The following is a 21,498-nucleotide window of genomic DNA, read 5'->3' on the forward strand; positions in this document are numbered from 1 at the left end:
GTGTGTGGAGGGCTAGACACAGACATCCTGCGTGCACAGGTGCCAGGCATGCCAGTCGGGCCTGACATGACAGTGAAAGAATGCCATGTCCCCCACCTGGATTGGGGTAGGACATGCCAGGGCCCTGAAGGTCTCAAATACCCAAAGACTTGCTGGAGGGAAAGAGCAGAGTCTCATCAATGTTACAGAGAAGGTTCTAAGACTTTGTGGTCCCATGGGGGTAAGGCTTGGTCTTGGCTGCTTTATTTCTTATGGGAATGGAATCCAGCCAGGGACAGTGGCGCATGCCTGTATTCCCAGCACTGGGGAGGCTGAGGCAGGAGGATCAGTACCCATTCTAGGCCAGCCTGGGCTATGTAGTGAGGTGTTTTGGGGGTTTTTTTGGTACCGGGGATCGAACTTGGGACGTTGCACTTTTGAGACAGGCGCCAGAACCACTGAGCTAAATCCCTGGCCAAAATGATTGGGTTCTTGTTAGTTCCTGGTATTTTTTTTTTTTTTTTGGTACCGGGGATTGAACTTGGGACCTTGCACTTTTGAGGCAGGTGCCAGAACCACGGAGCTAAATCCCCAGCCCCATAGTGAGTTTAAGCTCAGCCTGAACTACAGGGTGAGAGTGTCTCAAAAAAACCAAAAAATGAGGGGCTGGGGATTTAGCTCCGTGGTTCCGGCACCTACCTTGCAAGCACAAGGTCCTGTGTTTGATCCTTGGTAACCCCCCCCCAAAAAAAAACCCCAAAAGACTGGGCCAGGGATTTAGCTTACTGGTTCTGCCTGCTTCAAAAGCACAAGGTCCCGAGTTCAATCCCCACTACCAGAAAAAAAGAAAATACTGGGCCGGGGATTTAGCTCAGTGGTTTTGCCACCTGCTGCACAAGCACAAGGTCCAGAGTTCAATCCCTGGTACAAAAAACAAAACAACAACAAAAATCCCCCCAAAAAACCCAAAATGAATGAGATACAATCTTCTCTTTCCATTCTCTTTTTCCTAGTACTAGGGATTATCCCCTAGACTTCATACTGAGCTGCATCCCCAGCCTTTTTATTTTGAGACAATGTCTTGCTAAATTTCTAAGTTGCCCAGACTGGGCTTGAACCTGGGCTCTTCCTGCCTCAACCTGCAGAGTAGCTGGGATTACAGCTGTGTGCCGCCATGCCCGGCATTCTCACTTTAATAACCCTGCTACCTTTTTAAAAAGAAAATATCTGGGGCTGGGGATTTAGCTCAGCAGTTCTGCTGCCTGCCAAGTTCAATCCCCAGTACCAAAAAATAGATATATAAAATAAAAAGAAAGTATCTGGGCATGAGGCTGGAAGGAGGTGAGGGCAGCTGTACCTTCCCGGGTCCCTGGCCCCAACCTTGGTCCCTCAGCACGGAGCTGAGAGGGGTCTGGCCAGCCCTGGTCTTGAGCCCACCCTGACCACCCAGGATCCTGGAGCCCAAGGACAGGGGCACAAACTGCCCAGCTCCAGGGGCTGTGGGTGGCAGGGATGCAGGTCCTGGCGAACCTGGTGGCCTGAAGGTTCAGGCAGCCACAAGCCTTGGTGACACAAGGGCGTTTGCAGAGGGGCTGGGGACACCTAGCTTCCAGAAAGGGGAGCCGAGGCCTGTAGTCTCCGTGAAATTGCAGGGAACCAGTGGCATTGGTGTGCACCTGTAATCCCCAGCACTCCGGGAGGGAGGCTGAGGCAGGAGGATTGAAAGTTTGAGCCTATGGATTTAGTGAGACTGTCTCTGTAAAATATGAAGAATGGGGTGTGGATAGAGCTAAGTGCTAAGGCCCTGGGATCGAGCCCAGTATCACACACAGGTACAGACACACACACACACACACACACACACACACACACACACACACGCTATCAACCATTTTCTTTACATCATGAGAAATAAAGAGCCAGGGCCAATGAGGTGAAAAACTTTAAGCTATCAAAGAGGGGGCTAATAGTGTGGTTCCAAGTCAGAATCAACAAATACAAAATTAAAAGTAAAATCCAAGAAGACGGACTTAGAAGTTATTCCTAGGAGAGGAAAGGGAAGAAGTTTAATATAGTGATAAAAAGAAAGTGACAAGATGAATGTGATTTAGGAAGACAGGAGATCAAGGCCTCAAGCTTGGGATTAAAAGATTAAAAACGTGCGCGCAGGGATAGCGGAGCATAACTGGGTGCCGACGGCCACCCAGGAGGCGGCGGGCGAGCAAACCGCAGAAGAATGCAGACAGTGGTGTTTGTTTTCCAAACAAGACATAACTTTAAAGGCGAAGGGGCTAAGAAAGAACTTGTTCTGAAGGAAGCCATCCATCGCCAAAAGCCTAAAATGTCAGATAAAGATGGTCAGAGAAACTCAATTACCAAAAGGCAAAAATTGAGCCAGGCGCGGTGGTGAACACCCATAAATCCCAGCACTCTGGGAGGCTGAGGCAGGAGGATCCGAAGTTCAAGCCCAGCCTGGGCAACTTAGTCAAGACCTTGTCTCAAAATTAAAAATTTTGAAAAGGACTGGAGATGTAGCTCAGTGTGAAGCCCAGGGGCACAGGCGGCAGAACAGAAGACAAGGGGCGCCAATGTCCTGAAGTGGCCCAGCGACGCCCCGGCACATCTCAGCCTCGAGGCTCCCGGAAGTGGGTGCGTCCCCTCGGCCAGGCCGGGAGGAGCCGCAGCGGAGGGCGCCAAGCGGCATGGCCGAGGGTCGGCGATTGCAGCGGGCCTGCTCGTCCGCCAGGAACCCGGAAAGAGTGGCCAGGCTGGCGCGGGCCGCCAGGGAAGGACCGGGCGTCCCCGTGCCTGGCTGGGGCAGGCGGACCTCCCGTGGGCGGCCCGGACGCGAGGAGCTCTGGGCCCGCAGCGGCGTCCGGGTCCCGTCCTGGTTCCGGTTCCGGCTCGGCTCGAGGACCAGGCCCCGCCTGCGTCTCCTCTGCGCCTCGAAGAGCCCTGGACCCCGCACCCCGCGGCCGCTGCCGTGCTCCGTGAGAGGGCCGAGGGCGACCCCTGGTGGCCGGTTGCGAGCATCACAGGCCTGACGAGGCCGACTGCCCCGAGTGTCACCTTGGCTTCCGATTGCGCTCGTCCTGAGGACCCCGACGGCGAAGGCCATCGTCTCCCAGTTGTCCCGGGACGGCGGAGCCTAGGACAGTCTCACTCCGCTACTAAGCTGCCCAGACTGGGCTCCAACTAACCCTAACCCCAACTCCAGAATCCTGCTTTCTTCTGAGCCCCATCTTGGCCTATACTCACCTCGTCTATTGGCTGTCTCTCGTCTATTCCGCAGATGTTTGTTACCAGCACCCGAGCACGGTCCCAGGCGTTTGCTACACCTGAGCTTTTACTTTCTGGTTTGGATGTTTGGGGTGGTGCTGGGGCTCACCACTCTGCTTTTTTACTTTAAAAAGTGTCTTTTCTTCCTTTCTTTTTTTTTCTTTCTTTCTTTTTTTTTTTTTAAATGGGGGGCTGGGGATTTAGCTCAGCGGTTCCACCGCCTGCCTGCCTCGCAAGCACAAGGAGCGGATCCCTGGTACCAAAACAAAAAACAAAACAAAACAAAAAAAGAATTAAAGGTTAAAAAAAAAAAAAAAAAGATGGGGGTCTCAGTCTGTTGCCCAGCCTGGCTTTAAACTTCTGGGCTCAAGTGATCCTCCTGACTCAGCCTCCAGAGTAGCTGGGATTACAGGTATGTGCCGATTTGATTGATTTGACTTTCGTGTGCCGTCTCCAGCAGGGCTTCTGTTCAGTGGGCTCCTGGAGGCCAGCCTGAGCTTTGTCCCGCAGAGCAGGGCCATGTCCACCTCAGCAGGTCCTCCGCATCAGGATGATGTGAAACCGGGTCCAGTGGGAACCTCTCAGGACAGTGTCGCTGTTAGAAACCCTCCCAGGACTTTTTCCTGTGAGCCTCTGCTTGACCCTAAGCTTCCTGACCCCCTTTTGCCGGGACAGCTGGTCCGGTCCACACCTCCAAGGGGCTGCAGTCCCCTAGCCTGACAGGAATCGTCTCGGCTCCTTTTCCAATTGCCAAAGCCATGTTCTCTGAGACCCTATGGCCATAGCTTTGTGCCGAGTGTGGTGGCACACGCCTCTCATCCCAGCACTCAGGAGGCTGAGGCAGGAGGATCGGCATGACTTCGAGGCCAGCCTGGGCTACACAGTTAGACTCTGTCTCAAAAAACAAAAATACAATTCATAGCCTTTTGGTGTCTGACCAAATGCCCCCGGGGGAGCATGGCTTGAGCCTCAGTTTACCACCCTGCTTCTGACCCTTGGAAGTTGTCCTCTACTTTCTTGGAGCTCAGCTATGCTCGCAGAGCTGTTCAGACCCCTCTCTCTGTGGAGGGGATGCCTCCAGGGCCCCCAGGGGTACAATGTCAGCTGCTGCTGGAATCCCTTACATAACATGGTGCAGGATTTGCACGTAGCCCATGCAGTTCTCCCGGATTCCGTACCTGACACAACCTAGGGCCAGGTAAGTAGCTTTATGTTCTGTTGTTTAGGGAATGATGATTAACAATTCTATGCATGTTTGCTGCAGACATACCTTTGCTTTTTTTGCAGTACTGGGGATTGAAACCAGGGCCTTTGCACTGAGACACATCCCAACCCTTTTTATTTTTATTTTTTATTTTGAGACAGAGTCTTACTACATTACAAAGTTACCCAAGGTGGGCTTGAACTCGAGATCCTCCTGCCTCCGCCTCCCAGAGTGCTGGGGTCACAGGTGTGTGCTGCCACACCTGGCTGAGGTTTGGTTATTCTTGGCCTTGATAGGAATGAAGTCACAGTATGTGCTGTTGAGGTCTAGTGGCTTTAGCTTGGCCCTTTCTTCCATGTAGCACTACTCCGCGCTCACTTCCTTGTGGTGTCTTCTGAACAACTGTCCATTTGCCCTCTCCTGGATTATTCTTGAGGTGCCAGGAATGGAGCCCAGTGTGGCTCCTGCACTGGGCTGGCGCTCTGCCCCCCAGCTCCATTGCAGCCGTCCCTGTCCCTGCTGGTCTGCGGGTGTTGAGGGATACTGCACAGCACCCCCAAGACACCAAGCTGGCAGCAGGGCGATGGGCCCGGGGTTGTCCTCTGGCTCAGACCTCGAATGTTCACTGCAGCCAGGTCTACAGGGCAGGAGCCCCATGACCCATCCATCCATGCTGAGACGGAGGCTGTGCCAGGGCCTGCCTGGGGCCTGCTGGAACCAGGCACACTGCATTTAAAAAATCCCTCCTGGGCTGGGACCAGGCTCAGTGGTGAGCACTTGCCTAGCAGGCCTGAGCCTGGGGTCCACCTAACACCGAAGAAAAGTCCTCATGACACAACCTTTCCTTTCAGACGTGCCAGAAAAAAGCTGGTCATGGTGGCACAGGCCTGTGGTCCCAGCACTGCAGCTGGGCAGTAGGCTGAGGCAGGAGGGTGGCAGGGCCAAGAAGGAAGTCTGACTTGGGCTTGCGCCAGCGCCTTTCCTTCCCTACACAAGCAGTTCTTCCCTCAGGGGTTCCGGTCCCTTGTCCCGCAGTGGGGTCCTGGCGGGGTCCGTCTCTGTCAGGTAGAGCAGGCTGAGCTGTAGCCTGCAGCTGGTAACGCAAAGGCCGCCTTGCCGGAAGCGGCCAGCAGGTGGCGCTGGGGACACTGAAAGTTGATGGGCACCGCCATCCAGGCATGGGAGAGTCCCCTGGCGCGGGAGCTGCTGGAGACCCGTGATTTCTGTATAACTGAGCAACAACTCTCAGCCGGCCGGCAACATCTGCGAGGCGTGTGATGGCCACCAGCAGGCTCCAGGACGGCCGAGTCTGACCTCCATCGCACACGCAGCCCAGGACCACGCTCATGCAGGACGTGTTAGATTTTGACGGAGTCCAATTAATCTAATTTTAATTCCCCTTTCGTTGCTTATAATTTAGCTTTCTGTCTTACAGTCTCAGCCCAGAGCTGGGGCAGGGAGTCTACAAGGTGTGATCAAAACCTACGTGAATGTTTAAACTAGAAGTTTATTACAGTAAAGGACACATTGCCCTGAACGTCCCTCAAAATACTCCCCCTTAGTTCTAACGAACTCATCCCATTGTTTCTGCTGCTTTCTGAAGCAGCTCTGAAGTCCTCTTTCATGAGGGTCTGTAGTTATACTGTCTTGGCTGCCTCGATGTCCTGAATCGATTCAAAACATTTCCCTTTCATGGTCATTTTGACTTTGGGGAGGAGCCAGAAGTGACACGGTGCCAGATCCAGTGAGTAAGGCGGAGGACACAGGGTCCTGTTTGCAACCCTGTCTTTCCACTGGATGGCGCTCCGAAGCAGCAGTCCCTGTGTTTGTGATCACACCTTGTAAAGACCCTCCTGAAAGAGGACTCCAGAACTGCTTCAGAAAGTGGTAAGAACCAAGGGATCAGTGTGCTCAGAGCGAGGGGGAGGCTTTAAACGGGGACTTACGGCAATGTGTTTTTTACTGTAATTAATTTTTTTTGATAGCAGGGATCGAACTCAGGACCTTGTGCTTTCAAGGCAGGTGGTGGAACCATTGCCCTAAATCCCTGGCCCACTATAATTAATTTTAACTTAAACATTCACTGTATTGTTTAATCACACCTCATACAAGATGAGTCTAGTGCAGGGCCCAGGATTTTGTCAAATAAGGCTGGGGTTTTGTCAAATAGGCAGAGGGACCAGTTCTGAGTAACCAATGGCAAAGCCAGAACAAATTGAGCAACCAAGTAATGAAAGAACCGAATTACATTATGAGCCCACACTGATACTTAGTGCAGACATCTGATGAACAGCATACTACAGCCCTGCAATCCTTGGGCCATGTGATACTCCTGCCTCAGTCTCCCAGGTAGCTGGGACTACACGTGCTGCCACTGTGCCTGGCTCTATGAGTCCATGTTGATATAAATAACCAGATAAATGAATAGCTGGGGGAGAAGAGACAAATCCTCCTCGAAGAAGACTTCTAGTTAACATGGAGAGAGGGCTCAGTGGTAGAGCACTTGCTAGCAGGTGCCAGGTGCTGTTCAATCCCCAGCATGCCAAAAATAAAACTAGAGGCCGGGGATTTAGCTCAGTGGTTTCGCCACCTGCTGTGCAAGCGCAAGGACCTGAGTTCGATCCCCAGTACCAAAAAAAAAAAAAAAAGTAGAAGGAGAGAGGGGGCAGAAAATCAGAGTTTTGTTTTTTTTTTTGGTACCGGGGATTGAACTCGGGTCTTTGCGCTTGCACAGCAGGAAGCAAAACCACTGAGCTAAATCCCCGGCCCCTTGAAAATCACCGTTTTTAACAGTAACACTCTTTGCAGGCACAACCCATTGATGGATGCTAAAGCCAGTGGTGGAAATTTAGGGGGAAACAGGGTATTTGCATCATTTAAAAGTACCTCTTCCTAGCCAGGTGTTGTACACACCTGTAATCCCAGCACTTGGGGAGCTAAGGTAGGAAGATTGCTGAGAGTTCAAGGCCAGCCTGGGCTACATAGCAAGACCCTGTCTCAAAAAACCAAAAACATAGAAACAAAAAAGGTACCTCTTCCAAAATATGGAAGGAGAAAGCGGAAATCTTGGAGTGGAGGATTTTGGGGGGAAGTGGTATTAGGGATTGAACCTAGGACTGAGCATCTTTAGTCCTTTGTAATTTTTAATTTAATTTTTAATTGTAAATTTAATTTTGTTTAATTTTAAATTTTATTTTGAGACAGGGTTCTCACTAAGTCACTAAGTCGCCCAGGCTGGGTTTGAACTTGCGATCTTCCTGCCTCAGCCTCCCGGAGTGCTGGGATTGCAGGCCTGTGCCTCCAGGCCGGGCCTATGCTATTTAACCGAGTCCTGATCACCAGCAACAGGACCCTGACCACAGGCCCGCCCTGGGTCGGTGCTCTGCGTCCCGCGTGTCCTTCCCACTCCCGCGCAGCCTCCCCAGGAACCCGAGACACGGCGTGGGCCCCCCACACCGCCCCCCAGTGGCCACCAACTGTATCAAGGTCAACTGTATCTGGGAAGATGTTAGGTGAACGAGCGCAATAGGGGATCCCGGAGAGGAAAATACACAGCGGAGGAACGAATGGCGCCCACGAGAAGGCACGATCGGGCCGCTAGGGGGCGCCGGCGAGGTAAACGGGAACCGTTTACATTATTTACATTATGAGCCCACACTGATACTTAGTGCAGACATCTGATGAACCCCTGGCACCAGAGTGCTGGAGAGGTGGGACAGCAGCTCTTTGGAAGCCACAGCACCAGAGAAGTTCTGCACCTCAGTCACAAGCTTTATTGTCCCGCGCAAGGTCTCCCACACTTCCACAATTCCACTGGGGGAGGGGTGGGGGAGGGGCGCGGCCGGCCACGCGGGCGGCAGGCACTGCTGCTGGGGGAAGCGGCCTCCTGGGCCCCTGCCGCCTGCGACTGGTCCCCGCCGTGGGGCCCTGGCTGCGAGCTGTCAGCCTCTCGGGGCGGCACCGATGAGGTTAGGCCACTAAAGCGACTTCTAGCTGCGGTTAACGGATCCGAATGCGAGAGCTGCGCAGGGGCGGGAGGGGAAGACACGGGGTCCTGAGCCACCTGCAGCCCCGACCGCTGCGCCTATCCGGGGCTCCAGCCCTGCCTGTCGCCCTCAGGCTGGCAATGGCGGTGGAAGGGGGCGCGGGACCTGGTCCCTCACTAAAACCGGGGCGTCGCTGGGCCGCGGGGAGCTCGTACCGCTGTATGGAGGGCCCGCAGCACGGGGACCGCAGCCTGGGGGCCCCTGTGGCCTGCAGGGGACCCTGGGCCCTGCTCTGGCCCCCAGGGCCTGCGGGGGACCTGGGAAAGGGAGGAGGGGAGGGGTCCGGGGCACCCGGGGACTACAGCACTGCTGGCTCCGGGGCGCGGGGCCTGGCCAGGTCTCTCGGCCACCCCAAATTGCAGAAGCCGCCGGGAGCAGGGTGCGGTCCCTGGCCAGGCCGCTGCACCCCTCCCTGAGGAAGGCTGTGCTGGGGAAGCCCCACGTCCTGCAGGGATTGTCCGCGGCGGTCAGTTCATGACTGTAGCCAAGCCTCCCAAGTGACAGTCCCGGCCCCTGCCTGAAGAGGGCGCCGCTGTGCAGCCTGGCTGGGCTCTGGTGTGAATGGCAGCTCCACCGAGGCCCTGGGGTCAGTGCTTGTCCTGGGAGAGCAAGGGTCACATCAGCCTTGAGGGACAGGTGGGCAGAGGGGTGGTGGGCAGGGGAACAGGGCGCAGGCTGGAGGAGGGGCAGCACATGCAAAGGCCCGGGGGCAGGGAAAGCCGGGTCTGTCGGGAGCCCCACTGGTCTTGGTCACCTCTGAGTGGAAGGGCTACTGGTGGTACTTTCTTTGTATACAATTTTGGATTGTTTCTAGACGCTTCCCCAGGCAGGTATTGCTTTACAATGTGCAAGTGAAACGAGGTTGGAAGGGCGAGGAGGGCACTGGCACCCTCCTCTGCTCCTCACACAGCACGTCCCTGCCCTGGTGCATTCTAGCGACGTCTCGGGGTTCTCCTGGGGGCCCGGCGCCCTCACCTCTTGCTTGTGGGCCTTGTCCTGCTGGTGGATCCCGTTGGCAGAGGAGGAGCTGCCCATGGTCTGCAGGGAGCAGTGGAAGGAGGCTGAGGCAGGTCCGCGAGGCCGCAGTCCCGCAGGCAACTACTAGATGGGCGCGGTACCCGGGGATCGCAGCACCCGCCCGGACCTGGGACGGCGCTGGGGACAGGGTGCCTCCCCCTCGGCGGCCCGCTGCTCACCTGCGCCCCGGCGCCCCGCAGCGCCTCCACCAGCGCCTCCACGCGCTGCGTCTGCTCCAGCGCGGCCCGCAGCGCGTCTTCCGTGCCCGCTAGCTGGCGCTGCAGCCGCAGCAGCTCGGGGGCCGCCGCCGGGTCGATGAGCGAGTAGCGCCGCTGCTCCAGGGCCTTGTCCTTGTCCTTGTCCTGGGGGGCGGGGTCATGTGTCCCTGTGCGTCCTGTGTGCGCCTCCCTCTCCCACCTGCCTCTCCCAGGTGCAGGGATCCAGCCCCACTTGCCAAGTCCACGAATCCACACGCAGCGCCTTCCCCAGAGACGCTGGGAGCTCCAGAGGAGGAACCCTGGTTTCCCGTTGCTTACCTCCCTGCACGGGGAGCTCACCACCTGCCAGCCCGGCTGGCTCCGAGCAGGTCACGCCACAGGACAGCTCCCCTGTGCACCGCACAGCCCCCCGCCCCCCGTGACGCCAGGGCATTTCTGTCCCCACTGTGACTCGGCTGTTGTGGGGCCTCCACGCACCAGCCCAGTCAGCTTCTCACGCAGGCTCCGGATGTCGTCCTTGAGCTTCTGCTCCTTGAGCCGCCACTCGGCCTTGTGCACCTCGCGGCTCAGGTCGCGCTCCGGCCCCGGTGAGTGGCGGTTGGCCTCCAGCAGCAGCACCCGCAGCTCGTTCAGGCTCCTGGGGGTCAGGGCACAGGGCGTGAGACCCCAGGACCACGCTGTGGGGACGCCGACCAGGCATGAGAGCCTGGGAAGGAGGAGGAGGACGATGGGGAGGGGGAGGGGGAGGGGAGGGGAGGAAGCAGGAAAGGATCTGACAGGACCGGGCACAACCATCAAGGGCTCTCAGGGCTCTTGCCTGTTTCTCAAACCTTTTTTTGTTTTTGTTTTGCCATACTGGGGATCGAACCCAGGGCCTTCATGCCCAGCTACATTCCCCACCCTTTTTATTTTACATTTTGAGACAGGGTCTCACCTATTTGCTAAGTTACCCAGGTTGGGCTCCAACTTGTGATCCTCCCGCCTCAGCCTCCCAGTTCTGGGCTTACAGACGAGCACTGCCACGCCCTGCTCTCGGCATACGTTTCTAACACAATCTGATCCGTGCAGACCAGACAAAAGCTCCTTCAGGGAATGATAATTCTTTTTTTTTTTTTGGTACCAGGGATCGAACTTGGGTCCTTGCACTTGCGCAGCAGGCGGTGAAACCACTGAGCTAAATCCCCGGCCCAGGGAATGATAATTCTTATATAAAGCTGAAAGGGCTCCCTGAGACCACGAGGATGCGAAAGTGTCCATCTTCCCTATAAACCCTGTCCAGAGAACCAGGTTCTGAAGGACTCTAGGCTGGGTGCTGGGCCCACACCTGTCACCTCAGCTTCTCAGGAGGCTGAGGCAGGAGGATCGCAAGTTCCAGCCCAGCCTGGGGACAACTTATCCACTTAGTGAAACCCTGTCTCAAAATAAAAATTAGGAAAGAGCTGGGGGTGGGGTCGGGTTGGGGTTCAGGCCTCTGTAGGAGGGGTGCCCAGCCGCCCGGGTCAGGGGCCAGACTAGCTCACCGCTCCTTGCGCAGCAGTTCCTGGCTGATGAGCAGCAGCTGGCCAGAGGCGTCATGTGTCTTTCGGGACATGGCCTCCAGCTCAGCCTCCAGGCGCCGCTTCTCCCTCAGCAGGGCATCTGCCTTCTTCTCCCCAGACTTGCACTTGCTCTCTAGCACTGGCCCGATGGAGAGCGCATTGTTGAGAGGGCCACTCCCCCACCCCGCCCAGGCTGAGTTAGGGTTAGGGTTAGGCCGTGTCCCTCCCTCCCTGCCTCTCTCTTTTTTTTGGTACTGGGGATTGAACTCGGGTCCTTGCGCTTGCACAGCAGGCAGCAAAACCACTGAGCTAAATCCCTGCCCCCCCCTTTTTCTAAGACAAGGTCTTGCTACATAGTCCAGTCCAACCTTGAATCTACGATCCTCCTGCCTCAGCCTCCCCAGTGCTGGGATTGCAAGTGTGGCCCACCCCAAGCAACTTAGGGACTTATGGAGACCTTGTCCAAAACACAGTGGCCTGGAAGAACCAGGCTTCTGAACACAGAGCCCGGGCTGGGAGCTCAGGTCCCGGGGCTCTGTCAGAAGCCTGGTTCTCGGCAGTGGTTCTGGGGACTGGATCCCACCATGTGGCCCTGTGGGAGACTTACCACTTACTTGGGCCCTGAGCGCCTCGGCCTGGGACGTCAAGGCTGTCACCTCTTTGTCCCTCTTGTTCAGCTTTTCCTGCAAGCCTGGGGGAGAGGAGAGGCCATCAGGGCTCATCCTGGTGGCGAGGAGGACCCTGCTGCAGGAGCCCTGGAGGGATGCACGCTAGGTCCTTCCTCCACCAGCTCCAAGCGGCCACCCTGAGAGCCGGGACGCAGCCTGCGTGGTCTTGGGGAACCTGATTCTCCTCACCCCAGTGTCCTCAAGTGACAAAATGGGGATACTGATGATGGTGCCCACTGGGGGTGGGGGTGCACACCTGTAATCCCAGCACTCTGGGAGCCTGAGACAGGGGAATTTTGAGTCTGAGCCCAGCCTGGGGAACCTGGCCACAAGGATTGACAAGAGTTTGAGGCCAGCCTGGGCTACGTTGTGAGACCCTGTCTCAAACGAAAACAAAAGTAAAAAATAATTCATGGCAAACACCGTCACAAGAACAGTCAAAAGACAAAGCACCTAAGGGGGGCTGCTTTGGGACTATACATATATAAAGAGCTTCTAAAAATCAAAAACAGACCAATGACCCAGTAAGAAACAGTAGGCAAAGGGTATGAGCATAAATGGACCTAGGAGCTCGGTTTGTTCACAGCGAGAGGAACTGGGGCATGGCAGACACACTGCCCTCTCTAACGGCCACCTCTCTGAGTCCTTCGACAGCTCCTGCTGGGCTTGGGGGGACACAGTCGACCTCAGCTCAGAGGTATCAAAATCAGGCAGGCCACACAGAGGCAGGGTAATTGACTGCACCCATGTTGGTAACAGAGACTAAAAAACATTGATCACGGGAGGCAATGGGGTGAATGCACTGTTCATATGGTGCACAGTACGAACAGTAACTGATGGCGACCAGTCTCCAGATTATGAGGGGGTTTTGCTTTGTTTTGGGGTGCTGGGTGTGGAACCCAGGGCCTTGTGCATGCCGGGCAAGAGCTTGCCAGGGGGCTACAGCCCTGGCTCCAAAATTTGGTGTTAAATGGCAAAAAATAAAGGGCTCAGAATGAGTGACTTGGAGCCACCTGTGTTACCTAGCTGCCTGTATGTGAGGGGACTCAGCCCTGTTGCGTTACACCTCCTGAAAAGGAAGGTGGGAGAAAGCTGGGTGTAGTGCTGCATGCCTGTAATTCCAGTACTTTGGGGGCTGTGGCAGGAGGATCACTGTGAGTTCAAGGCCAGCTTCAACCACACAGCAGAAACCCTGTCTCAAAAAAGAGAAAAGAAAGGAACTATGGAAACAAGGAGACTTTACTGTATGCTCTTTGAGCCATTTGGACTTTTCTTTTTTGGTATGGGGATCAAACTCAGGACCTTGCACTTTCGAGACAGGTGTGGTGCCACTGAGCTAAATCCCCGGCCCTTATTTTTTGAGATGGGGTCTCACTATGTAGTTTAGGCTGGTCCTGAACTCACTGTGTAGCCCAGGCTGGCCTTGAACTAACAGCAATCCTCCTGTCTCAGCCTCCTGAGAGTTGGGATTATAGGTGTGCACCATCACTCAGGGGCTTCTAGTTTTTAAAATAAAGGTTAAAAGGGGCTGGGGACTTAGCTCAGTGGCACTGTGCCTGCCTCAAAAGTGCAAGGTCATGAGTTCAATCTCCAGTACCAGAAAAAACAATTAAATAAAATAAAAGTTAAAACCTACCAAGGACTAAGTGCTTGTCATGTGCTCAGCACTCAATAAGCCCTGCTTGTGACTGTTTGTGGTCATTGGCCACTGTATCCTGCTTTTTCTCCTTTTTGAGGTACTGGGAATTGAACCCAAGGCTGCCACACTGAGCTACATCCCCAGCTCTTGTTTAAATTATTTTTTATTGTGAGACAGGGTCTTGCTAAGTTGCCCAGGCTGGGCTGGAACTTGTGACGCTCCTGCCTCAGACTCCGAGTGCTGGGACAATAGGCGCGCCACCCCCTTTATCTTGCTTTATTCCTGTTCCCTCGCTTACTCCCCGGCCATGGCTGGGTGCTGCCCAGGGTCCCACCTGGAGAGGAACAGGCAGGTGCTCCTGCAGTGTCCGCTCTGCTTGCCCCACCGCGTCTGCCCGTGGCCCCTGACCCCGTCCTCGTAAAGGCCCCCAACATCCCCAGCCCAGGGGTGGCCCTGAGAAGCCACAGCCCCCGCCTCCTCGGGTCCCCGGCCTCGGCACACAACCTGTCTTCTCCCCAAACTCAGCTCCGGCCTGGGTTCCACCTCAGCCTCAACTTACCCAGACCCCGCCACTCACCCTCCACCATCTCCTCCATCCTGATCTTCTCCTCCGAGAGGTCATCCGAGTCAATCACCTGAAAGGACAGCCCTGTGAGAGGCCCAGTCCCCTCTGCCCGGCTGCAAGCCACACACCTCCCCCACCATGGGGGCCGTGGGGACTGAAGTGACAGGGACCCAGGGTCCTTGGCCTGACGGCCCGGCCAGAGGAGCCATCCTCGTGCGTTAGGGTGCCACCAAGTTCAGCAAGTAATCACCTCCACCATCCTGCCCCTCATACCTCTGTTCATACATTCCAAGCCCCATTATAGTCTCAATATTTTTTTTTTTTTTGGTACTGGGGATTGAACTCGGGACCTTGTGCTTGCGAGGCAGGCACCAGAACCACTGAGCTAAATCCCCGACCCCAGTCTCAATATTTTAACAAGGCCCCTAAATCTTTTTTTTGGGGGGGTACCAGGGGATCGAACTGAGGACCTTGCACTTTTGAGGCAGGCAGCGGCACCACTGAGCTAAATCCCCGGCCCACCCCTTAATCTTTTTTTTTTTTTTTTGGTATCGGGGATAGAACTCGGGTCCTTAGCTTTTGAGGCAGGCAGTGGAACCACTGAGCTAAATCCCCAGCCCCCACCCCTTAATCTTATTGTACACAGTGCAGTGAAGATGAAACACATAAAAAAAGAAAAAAAATTTAAATTCTCATATTACAATGAGATTTTTAAAAATCCAGTTGTCCCTGAACCTAAACTTGTGAATCTGGGGGATGCGTGGGTCCAGAGGGGACCCCAGCGTGTGTGGGAATCAAGCCCCAGGCCTTGGTGGGGTGGCCACACTCCTTGCCAGGAGCACCCGACTGAGCGTGCTCAGGCCTCCCAGCCGAGGGAATCGAGCTGCCCCAAGCAGCTTCAGGGGCCTCTTCCTCTTCCTCCACCAGGACCAAGGTGGGACAGAACCGGCACCTCCCTTGGAGGAAGAAGGCTGCAGGGGACTCAAGGCATGGTACACACTCGCGTGCCTGCCATTCCAGGAATCTGGGAGGCTGAGGCAGGAGGATTGCAAGTTCCAGCCCAGCCTGGGCAACCTAACAAGACCCTGTCTCATAATAAAAAAGTAAATTTAGCGGGCCAGGAGTGTGTTCAGTCCCCAGTACCACACACACAAACAAGATGCTCAGCCTCAGCGCTGCCGAAACTCGACCCAGATGCTAAACCCCGGGCTCAGGAAGCTCAGGATATCCAGGGAGCAGGGGACACTGGTGTCAGAGCCCTGTCCACACTGCAGCCAGCCCCTCTTTCCGCTGCCTCTGTCATCCCAGGCCCCCAGGCATGGGTTGGGCAGCTCTGCCACCGCTGGGCACTGCCCAGGAGTGGGAGGCAACAGCGACCTCCCGCAGTTAGTGCGAAACGGGGGCTGGCACAGATCGGGCCCCTTCAAGACCCCACTGTGGGGACACGGTGGGTCATGAAGCCCCAGCAGCACTGCCAGGGCAAGACCAGCCTGCTCCCCAGCTCGGTGCCGGTGCAGAGGCCTTGGGAAGACCGAGGATCCTGCCCAAAGGTCATGCGGGGTGACCCAGGGCTTTGGGGGCTACGGGAAGCCTGAGGCCAGGGCTGCCCATCTCTCCAGCCCGCTCAGGCGGGGTCAGCTAAGACCACCTCGGCCCTCTCCAACATCAACAGGGCTTGATACCCCCCACCCCTTTTCCAGTACTGGGGAATGAACCCAGGGCCTTCCCACTGAGCTACATCCTCAGCCCTTTTATTTTTATCTTGAGACAGTCTTTCTAAGCTGCTAAATTGCCCAAACTGGGCTTGAACTTGCGATCCTCCTGCCTCACCCTCCCCGAGTGTTGGGATGACAGGCGTGAGCCACCACGCCCAGCCTGCCGCCCCGCTGACAGAGGGAATGGGGGCTCCTCTTCTGAGCCAGGTGCTCGGATCCCCAGGATGCTCCGGGGCCAGCTAGCAGAGCCCAGCGTAGGCCCCGCCCTCCCGCCCTCCGCGCCTACGTGGCCGTGCTGGGCGGAGCACTGGGCTTCGGCAGCCTGGAGTCTGTTCTCGGCAACCAGGAGCTTCTCCCGCAGCCGTTCGTAGTCCAGCATCTTCCGCTCGGCCAGCGCAATCTGCCCCTTGAGGAACTCGATGGCCTGCGCCTGCCCGCGGTACTCCACGTCCAGCCCCTCCAGCTCCTGCGCGCGCAGCTCGGCGTTGCGGCGCCCGTCGCGGGCCTCCTGCAGCTCCAGCCGGTGCTGGGCGGCCTGCGCCTCCAGCTGGGCGCGCCAGTGCTGCCGCAGCCCGGCCAGTTCCTCCTGCGCCTCCTGCAGCTTCTCCCGCAGGCCCTCCTTCTCCTTGGCGTGCACGGCCATCTCCAGGTCGTGCTTGGCCTGCAGGTTGCCCAGCTCCAGCTGGTGCTCCATCTTGATGCCCTCCAGCACGGCCTTGAGCTCCCCTATCTCCTTCTGCTGGGCGCCGGGGCCCGAGTTCAGCGTGGCCTTCAAGTCCTCCAGGGACTTCTGGTGGTCGGAGGCCAGCGAGTCGAGCTTGGACTTCCAGTTGTCCATGAGCCCCATGTTCTCGCTGGTGGCCTGCTGCACCTTGGCCTTGAGGTCGGCCACCTCCTGCGCGTACTTGTCGTTGGCGGCACGCAGCTTGTCCACCTCGGCCTGGTAGGCCTTCAGCGCCGCCTCGTACTTGTCCCGCAGCGCCCCGCTTTCCCGCCGCTGCTCCTGGGAGGCCGACAGCAGCTGCTCGCGCAGCCGAAGTGCCTCGGCGGCCTCGGGGTCGTCGGGGGACGGGGGCCCCGCGTGCAGCAGGCACTGCTGCAGCTGCTCGATCTCGCCGCGCCGCAGGCTCAGCTCCTCCTCCAGCTGCAACACGCGTGACTTCTCGGCCACCGTGGTCAGCTGCAGGGAGAGAGGGACACGGAGTCAGCGGCCCTGAGGGCGGAGGGTGGGAGGAGGAGAGAGCACCCACTCCCATCCGGTACAGCTGTGCTCCCTGCCCTTGTGGACCCCAATGGGACTGGAGCCACAGGTCCCCTCCACCCTAGGTGGCTTGGGACAAATTGGTGGGTAAGAGAACCTCCCTACTTGAGGTTATGGCTTTCTGGAAGCTGATGTTATTGTCAATATTTTTGCAGTGTTGGGCATGGAACCCAGAGCCTTGCACATACTGGCCATGTGCTCTACCACTGAGCTACTTCCCAGCCCTTTCGTTTGTTTTTTGAGACAGGGTCTCACTTCGTAGTTCAGGCTGCCCTTGAACTCACTAGGTAGCCCACTAGGACTCAAAGTGATCCTCCTGCCTCAGCCTCCCGAGTGCTGGGATTATACGAATACCTTGCCCTTTTTAAAAAACTTTAAAGTTCGAGACAGTCTCAATAAGGTGCCTAGGCTGGGCTAGAACTTGTGATCCTCCTGCCTCAGCCTCCTGAGAGGTGGGATTACAGGCGTGCACCCATACACCTCCCTAGTTAATTTTTATTTAAACTTTTGGCAGTGCTAGGGATTGAACCTATGCATGCTAGGAAAGGCTCTACCGCTCAGCTCTCTCCCGATCCTTAGTGTTATTTATATATATTTTTTGGTACTGGGGATTGAACTTGGGACCTTGCGCTTTCGAGGCAGGCGGCGGAACCACTGAGCTGAATACCCAGCCCCCCTTAGTATTATTTTTAAGCACAAAGGCCGGAGTGAATTTCTCATGATCTCTCTAGTGAGGCACGGGCCGGAATGGGCTGTCCCAGAGGGCCCAGGTCAAGGAGGAGGCCAGAGGGTAGGGCTTCAGCGGGAGGCACCACTGTCTCTAAACCCACCCTGATCCCATCCATGGTCCGAGATCTGGGAACAGTATATTTTAACGTTTCAAATCTTACAAAAAAAAAAATCTCTTACAAACGTGAAAGATTTTGTGATTATTCTTTGGCATCATAAACTTTTCTCTTTCCAGTACTGGGATTAAACCCGGGGCCTTTGCACTTTCTGAGGGAAGCTGTCAATAAACTGCCCAGGCTGGGCTCGAACTCAGGATCACCTTCTTTTGTGATCTAGATGGGTTTAGATCAAAGCACCTCCGTCGGGAGGGCTCCGATGCGGCCACTATGGCAGCCCTGGTGCACAGGAGCGTACACTGCATGAGCACACGCAGGTCCTAGGCACAGCCAGTGAGTACACACGGACCCGCACATCTCAACACCCACTGGCATCCACACGCCCACTCATGCGCTGTGGCCACCAGGCTGAAACCCCTGCTGCTCGCCGGGCCTCCTGCTGTCTATCGGTGTCCTCCCTGTCCCTGGGCCAGCCCGGCTGTCCCTCACTGGGAGTTGTCCCGGCGCCGCCTGCGTGGGGTGCGGCCTGGGCTGGCACATGCGCAGTGGACACCGAGGGCCGCAGGTTCTATTGTGGACCCGGTCTCCGCCGGGGACTCGGGGACCTCACCTCCGGGCGGAGCTTTCCTGGGATCCCCAACCATGGGGCTGGACAGCCCCATCCACTCAGGACACCCGTAAAACTTCCCAAAAGCCTCACCTTGTACTGGGATTGACCCCAGGGCCTTCACACTGAACTGCATCCCCAGTCCTTTTTATTTTGAGACAGGATCTCACCAAGTCACTAAGTTGCCCAAGCTAGGCTAAACCTGCCATCCTCCTGCCTCAGCCTCCCAGAGTGCTGGGACGACAAGCGTGCACCACCACACCTGGCTGTCCTCACTACTTCCTGAGCCCAGGTCCTCAGGCCGGCCCTTCCTGGCTCCATGAAAGGCCCTAACCCTCCTCCAGCTGGGGACTCAGGAGGCGGGGACTGGTGGCCCCTGTGCCTACCCACGGCACGGAAGGCATGAGAGGGAGGCAGGGTACAGCCCCTCTGCCAGCTCAGCAGTGGGACCAGGCACTGGGGCCGAGCCCAGAGCGCCGAGCCCCAGAAGCACCACGTGGCGATGGACCCTGAGTCCGTTTCCAAACCTCCACTTCCCTCCTAGTTGGGGCGCAAGAGAAAAAAGCAACGATGACAGCAGCCAAAGACGGAAGCATTCGTGACACTGGCCGAGGGGCGGGAGGGCCGCGCGGGCGGCGGGCGCGTTACCCTGTTGTCCGCCAATTCTCGGAGCAGCCGCTCCGCCTGCGCCTTCTCCAGTAGCAGGCTCTGCTCCAGCTCCCCAATGCGCGCATGCTCCAGCTGCGTCTGGGTCTGCTCCGCCCGGGCCGGGCGGGAGGGGCGTGGGGAGGGTACGGGAGGAGGAAGCCGGAGACGGAAAGAGGGAGAGGGAGAGAGAAAGAGGAGGCGTCATCTTCAGTGCACGGGACGAAGAGCAGGTCGACGAGCCAGAGTCGCTCCGGAAAGAGAGGAGCCTGGGTTGGGGTGCGTGGAAAGCAGAGGGGGCTTTGAGGACCCCACCTTAACAGCACCCCAACTGGGGCGGCAACGGGCACCCCGATTTCCCGACACCCCCAGGGCCAGCCTCTCTGCACCCCCTCGGGGAGCCTGTGGGCTGAGCTCATTTTATTTTATTTTTTTATTTCGGTACCGAGGATCGAATTCAGGACCTTGCGCTTGCGAGGCAGGCGGTGGCACCACTGAGCTAAAGCCCCGGTCCTCCGAGCTCATTTTTGACCCAGGGCCGGGCCTAAGGGGCATGGATGGATAAACGATTCCCCAGTTCTCGGCCCCCCAGGCGTGCGCAGGACAGGAAGAACTCAGAGAATGAAGGGTTTTGAAAAAGAAACCCAGGCCTTGAGCCTCCCGCCACCCTGGTCAGAGCCTGCCGGATCGATGCCCACCCACCCGGGCACTGTAGAGGCCGCCCGGTCTCCAGCGAGCACAAGGGCGCTTCTGTCCCGGCGTCACAACGCCTGCTTCATCCGCTAACAAAGCCCCCCATTCTCAGGGTGTCGTCGCTGGCATCTCCCCCGCCCAGGACGAGCTCTGGCGGGCGAGGACCCTGCCCGGCACCCCCAGCTTGGAAAACAGGCTCATCTTGGGCAGAGGTGGGACAGAGTAAAGCAAACCCTTTTCCCTTGCGGGTGTGGTAAACTGAGGCACAAAACCCCACAGTCCTGGGACCCACACCCCTGGGTTCCACCAACAGCAGATTGAAAGTTAAAAGAAAGTTGTATCTCTGCTGAGCAGAGCAGGACATTTGTCCTTGTCATTATCCCTGAAGAACAGAGGGTGACAGGGTCTGTGCTTTCCTGGATTCGGGAACCCGAGGGATCACAGAACGAACTCCTCAGGACACCAATGAACAGGGACAGATGTACACACTGTGATTCATACATGGAAGTGACATCCGTGTCCGTGGGTCTACGATCTTTTTCCTTGGGGTTTTTTCCCCTAAGACTCTGCACGAGAGGACAAGGGAAGGCCAGCACCACCCAGAAGAACAATTGCTCCAACAGGGAAACCAAGGGCTTGGAAAGGCCCACGGGTTCCGGGAAGTGAGGCCCAGAACAGACACTTCCACTTCCTCCCCACAAGAAGGCTCTGGAAGTGTGTGTGTGTATGTGGGGTCCCTGTTTTCCAGTCCCAGTGCAGATACTGGAGGCTGGATCAAGCCTTACCTCCACCCGTGGCAGGTGGCTCTTCCCCTTTTCTTTTGCATGGTGTCCACCCCATTTCTGTGGCACAGAGCACTTAACTGCCTGGGGACTCACTCCTGTCAGGTAACCAAGGGCTAGGAGTGTGTGTATTTGTGTGCAATGGGGCCTGGGCCCAGAGCCTCAAATGTGCTAGACAAGGGCTCTACCACTGAGCTACATCCCCATTCCTTTTTAAAAATATGTCTTGAGACAGGGTCTTACTAAATTCCCTAGGCTGGCCTTGAACATGTGATCCTTCTATCTCAGCATTCCAGTTACCTGGGATTACAGGTATGCAGCACCATGCCTGGCTCAAGGGCTAGTGTTTATGTTTTGTTTCTTGAGACAGATCTTGCTAAGTGGTCCAGGCTGGCCATGAACTGTGATTCTCCTGCCTCAGCCTCCCCAGTAGCTGGGATTATGGGCATGTGTCACTATGCCTAGTCCAAGGGCTTGTTTTATTCTTTAATTTTTAAAAAAATTTATTTATTTTTGGGCCCAGGATTTAGCTCAGTGGTGCCGCCACCTGCCTCGAAAACCCAAAGTGCTGAGTTCCATCTCTGGTACACACAAAAAAATTACTTTTGACAGGGTCTTGCTATGTAGTCCAGGCTGGCCTCAAACTCTTGGCAATCCTCCTGCCTCAGCCTCCTGAGTGCTAAAATTCCAGCTGTGGCTTGTTTTGTGTGTGTGTGTGTGGCTTGTTTTTTTTTAATCAGTGACAGGTGTGTCCTCAAGATGCTGGAGGCTCCCAAAGAACAGCGACATATCACATA

General features: G+C 56.4%; 1 protein-coding gene across 2 annotated transcripts in view; it reads right to left on the reverse strand.

Moving 5' to 3' along the window:
• Positions 1–8,212: 8,212 nt before the first annotated feature.
• The window catches only part of Clip2 (CAP-Gly domain containing linker protein 2), a 42,243-nt gene continuing 28,957 nt past the window's right edge, over positions 8,213–21,498 (reverse strand). The window contains exons 9-17 of one of the 2 annotated variants that reach the window (XM_013070488.3): positions 19,230–19,334; positions 16,155–17,048; positions 14,166–14,223; positions 11,889–11,972; positions 11,264–11,420; positions 10,221–10,380; positions 9,705–9,887; positions 9,484–9,546; positions 8,213–9,107 (exon numbers count right to left, since the gene is read on the reverse strand). In XM_013070488.3, coding sequence (XP_012925942.2) covers positions 9,096–9,107; positions 9,484–9,546; positions 9,705–9,887; positions 10,221–10,380; positions 11,264–11,420; positions 11,889–11,972; positions 14,166–14,223; positions 16,155–17,048; positions 19,230–19,334 — 1,716 coding nt within the window. In that variant the 3' untranslated portion in view covers positions 8,213–9,095. The remainder of the gene's footprint in view (positions 9,108–9,483; positions 9,547–9,704; positions 9,888–10,220; positions 10,381–11,263; positions 11,421–11,888; positions 11,973–14,165; positions 14,224–16,154; positions 17,049–19,229; positions 19,335–21,498) is intronic. The other variant, XM_013070489.3, reaches the window with a different exon arrangement.

Source organism: Heterocephalus glaber, unplaced genomic scaffold, assembly GCF_053883595.1.
Source record: "Heterocephalus glaber isolate CG9 unplaced genomic scaffold, H.glaber_assembly_v1.0 deba00001610, whole genome shotgun sequence".
Lineage (NCBI taxonomy): Eukaryota > Metazoa > Chordata > Mammalia > Rodentia > Bathyergidae > Heterocephalus > Heterocephalus glaber.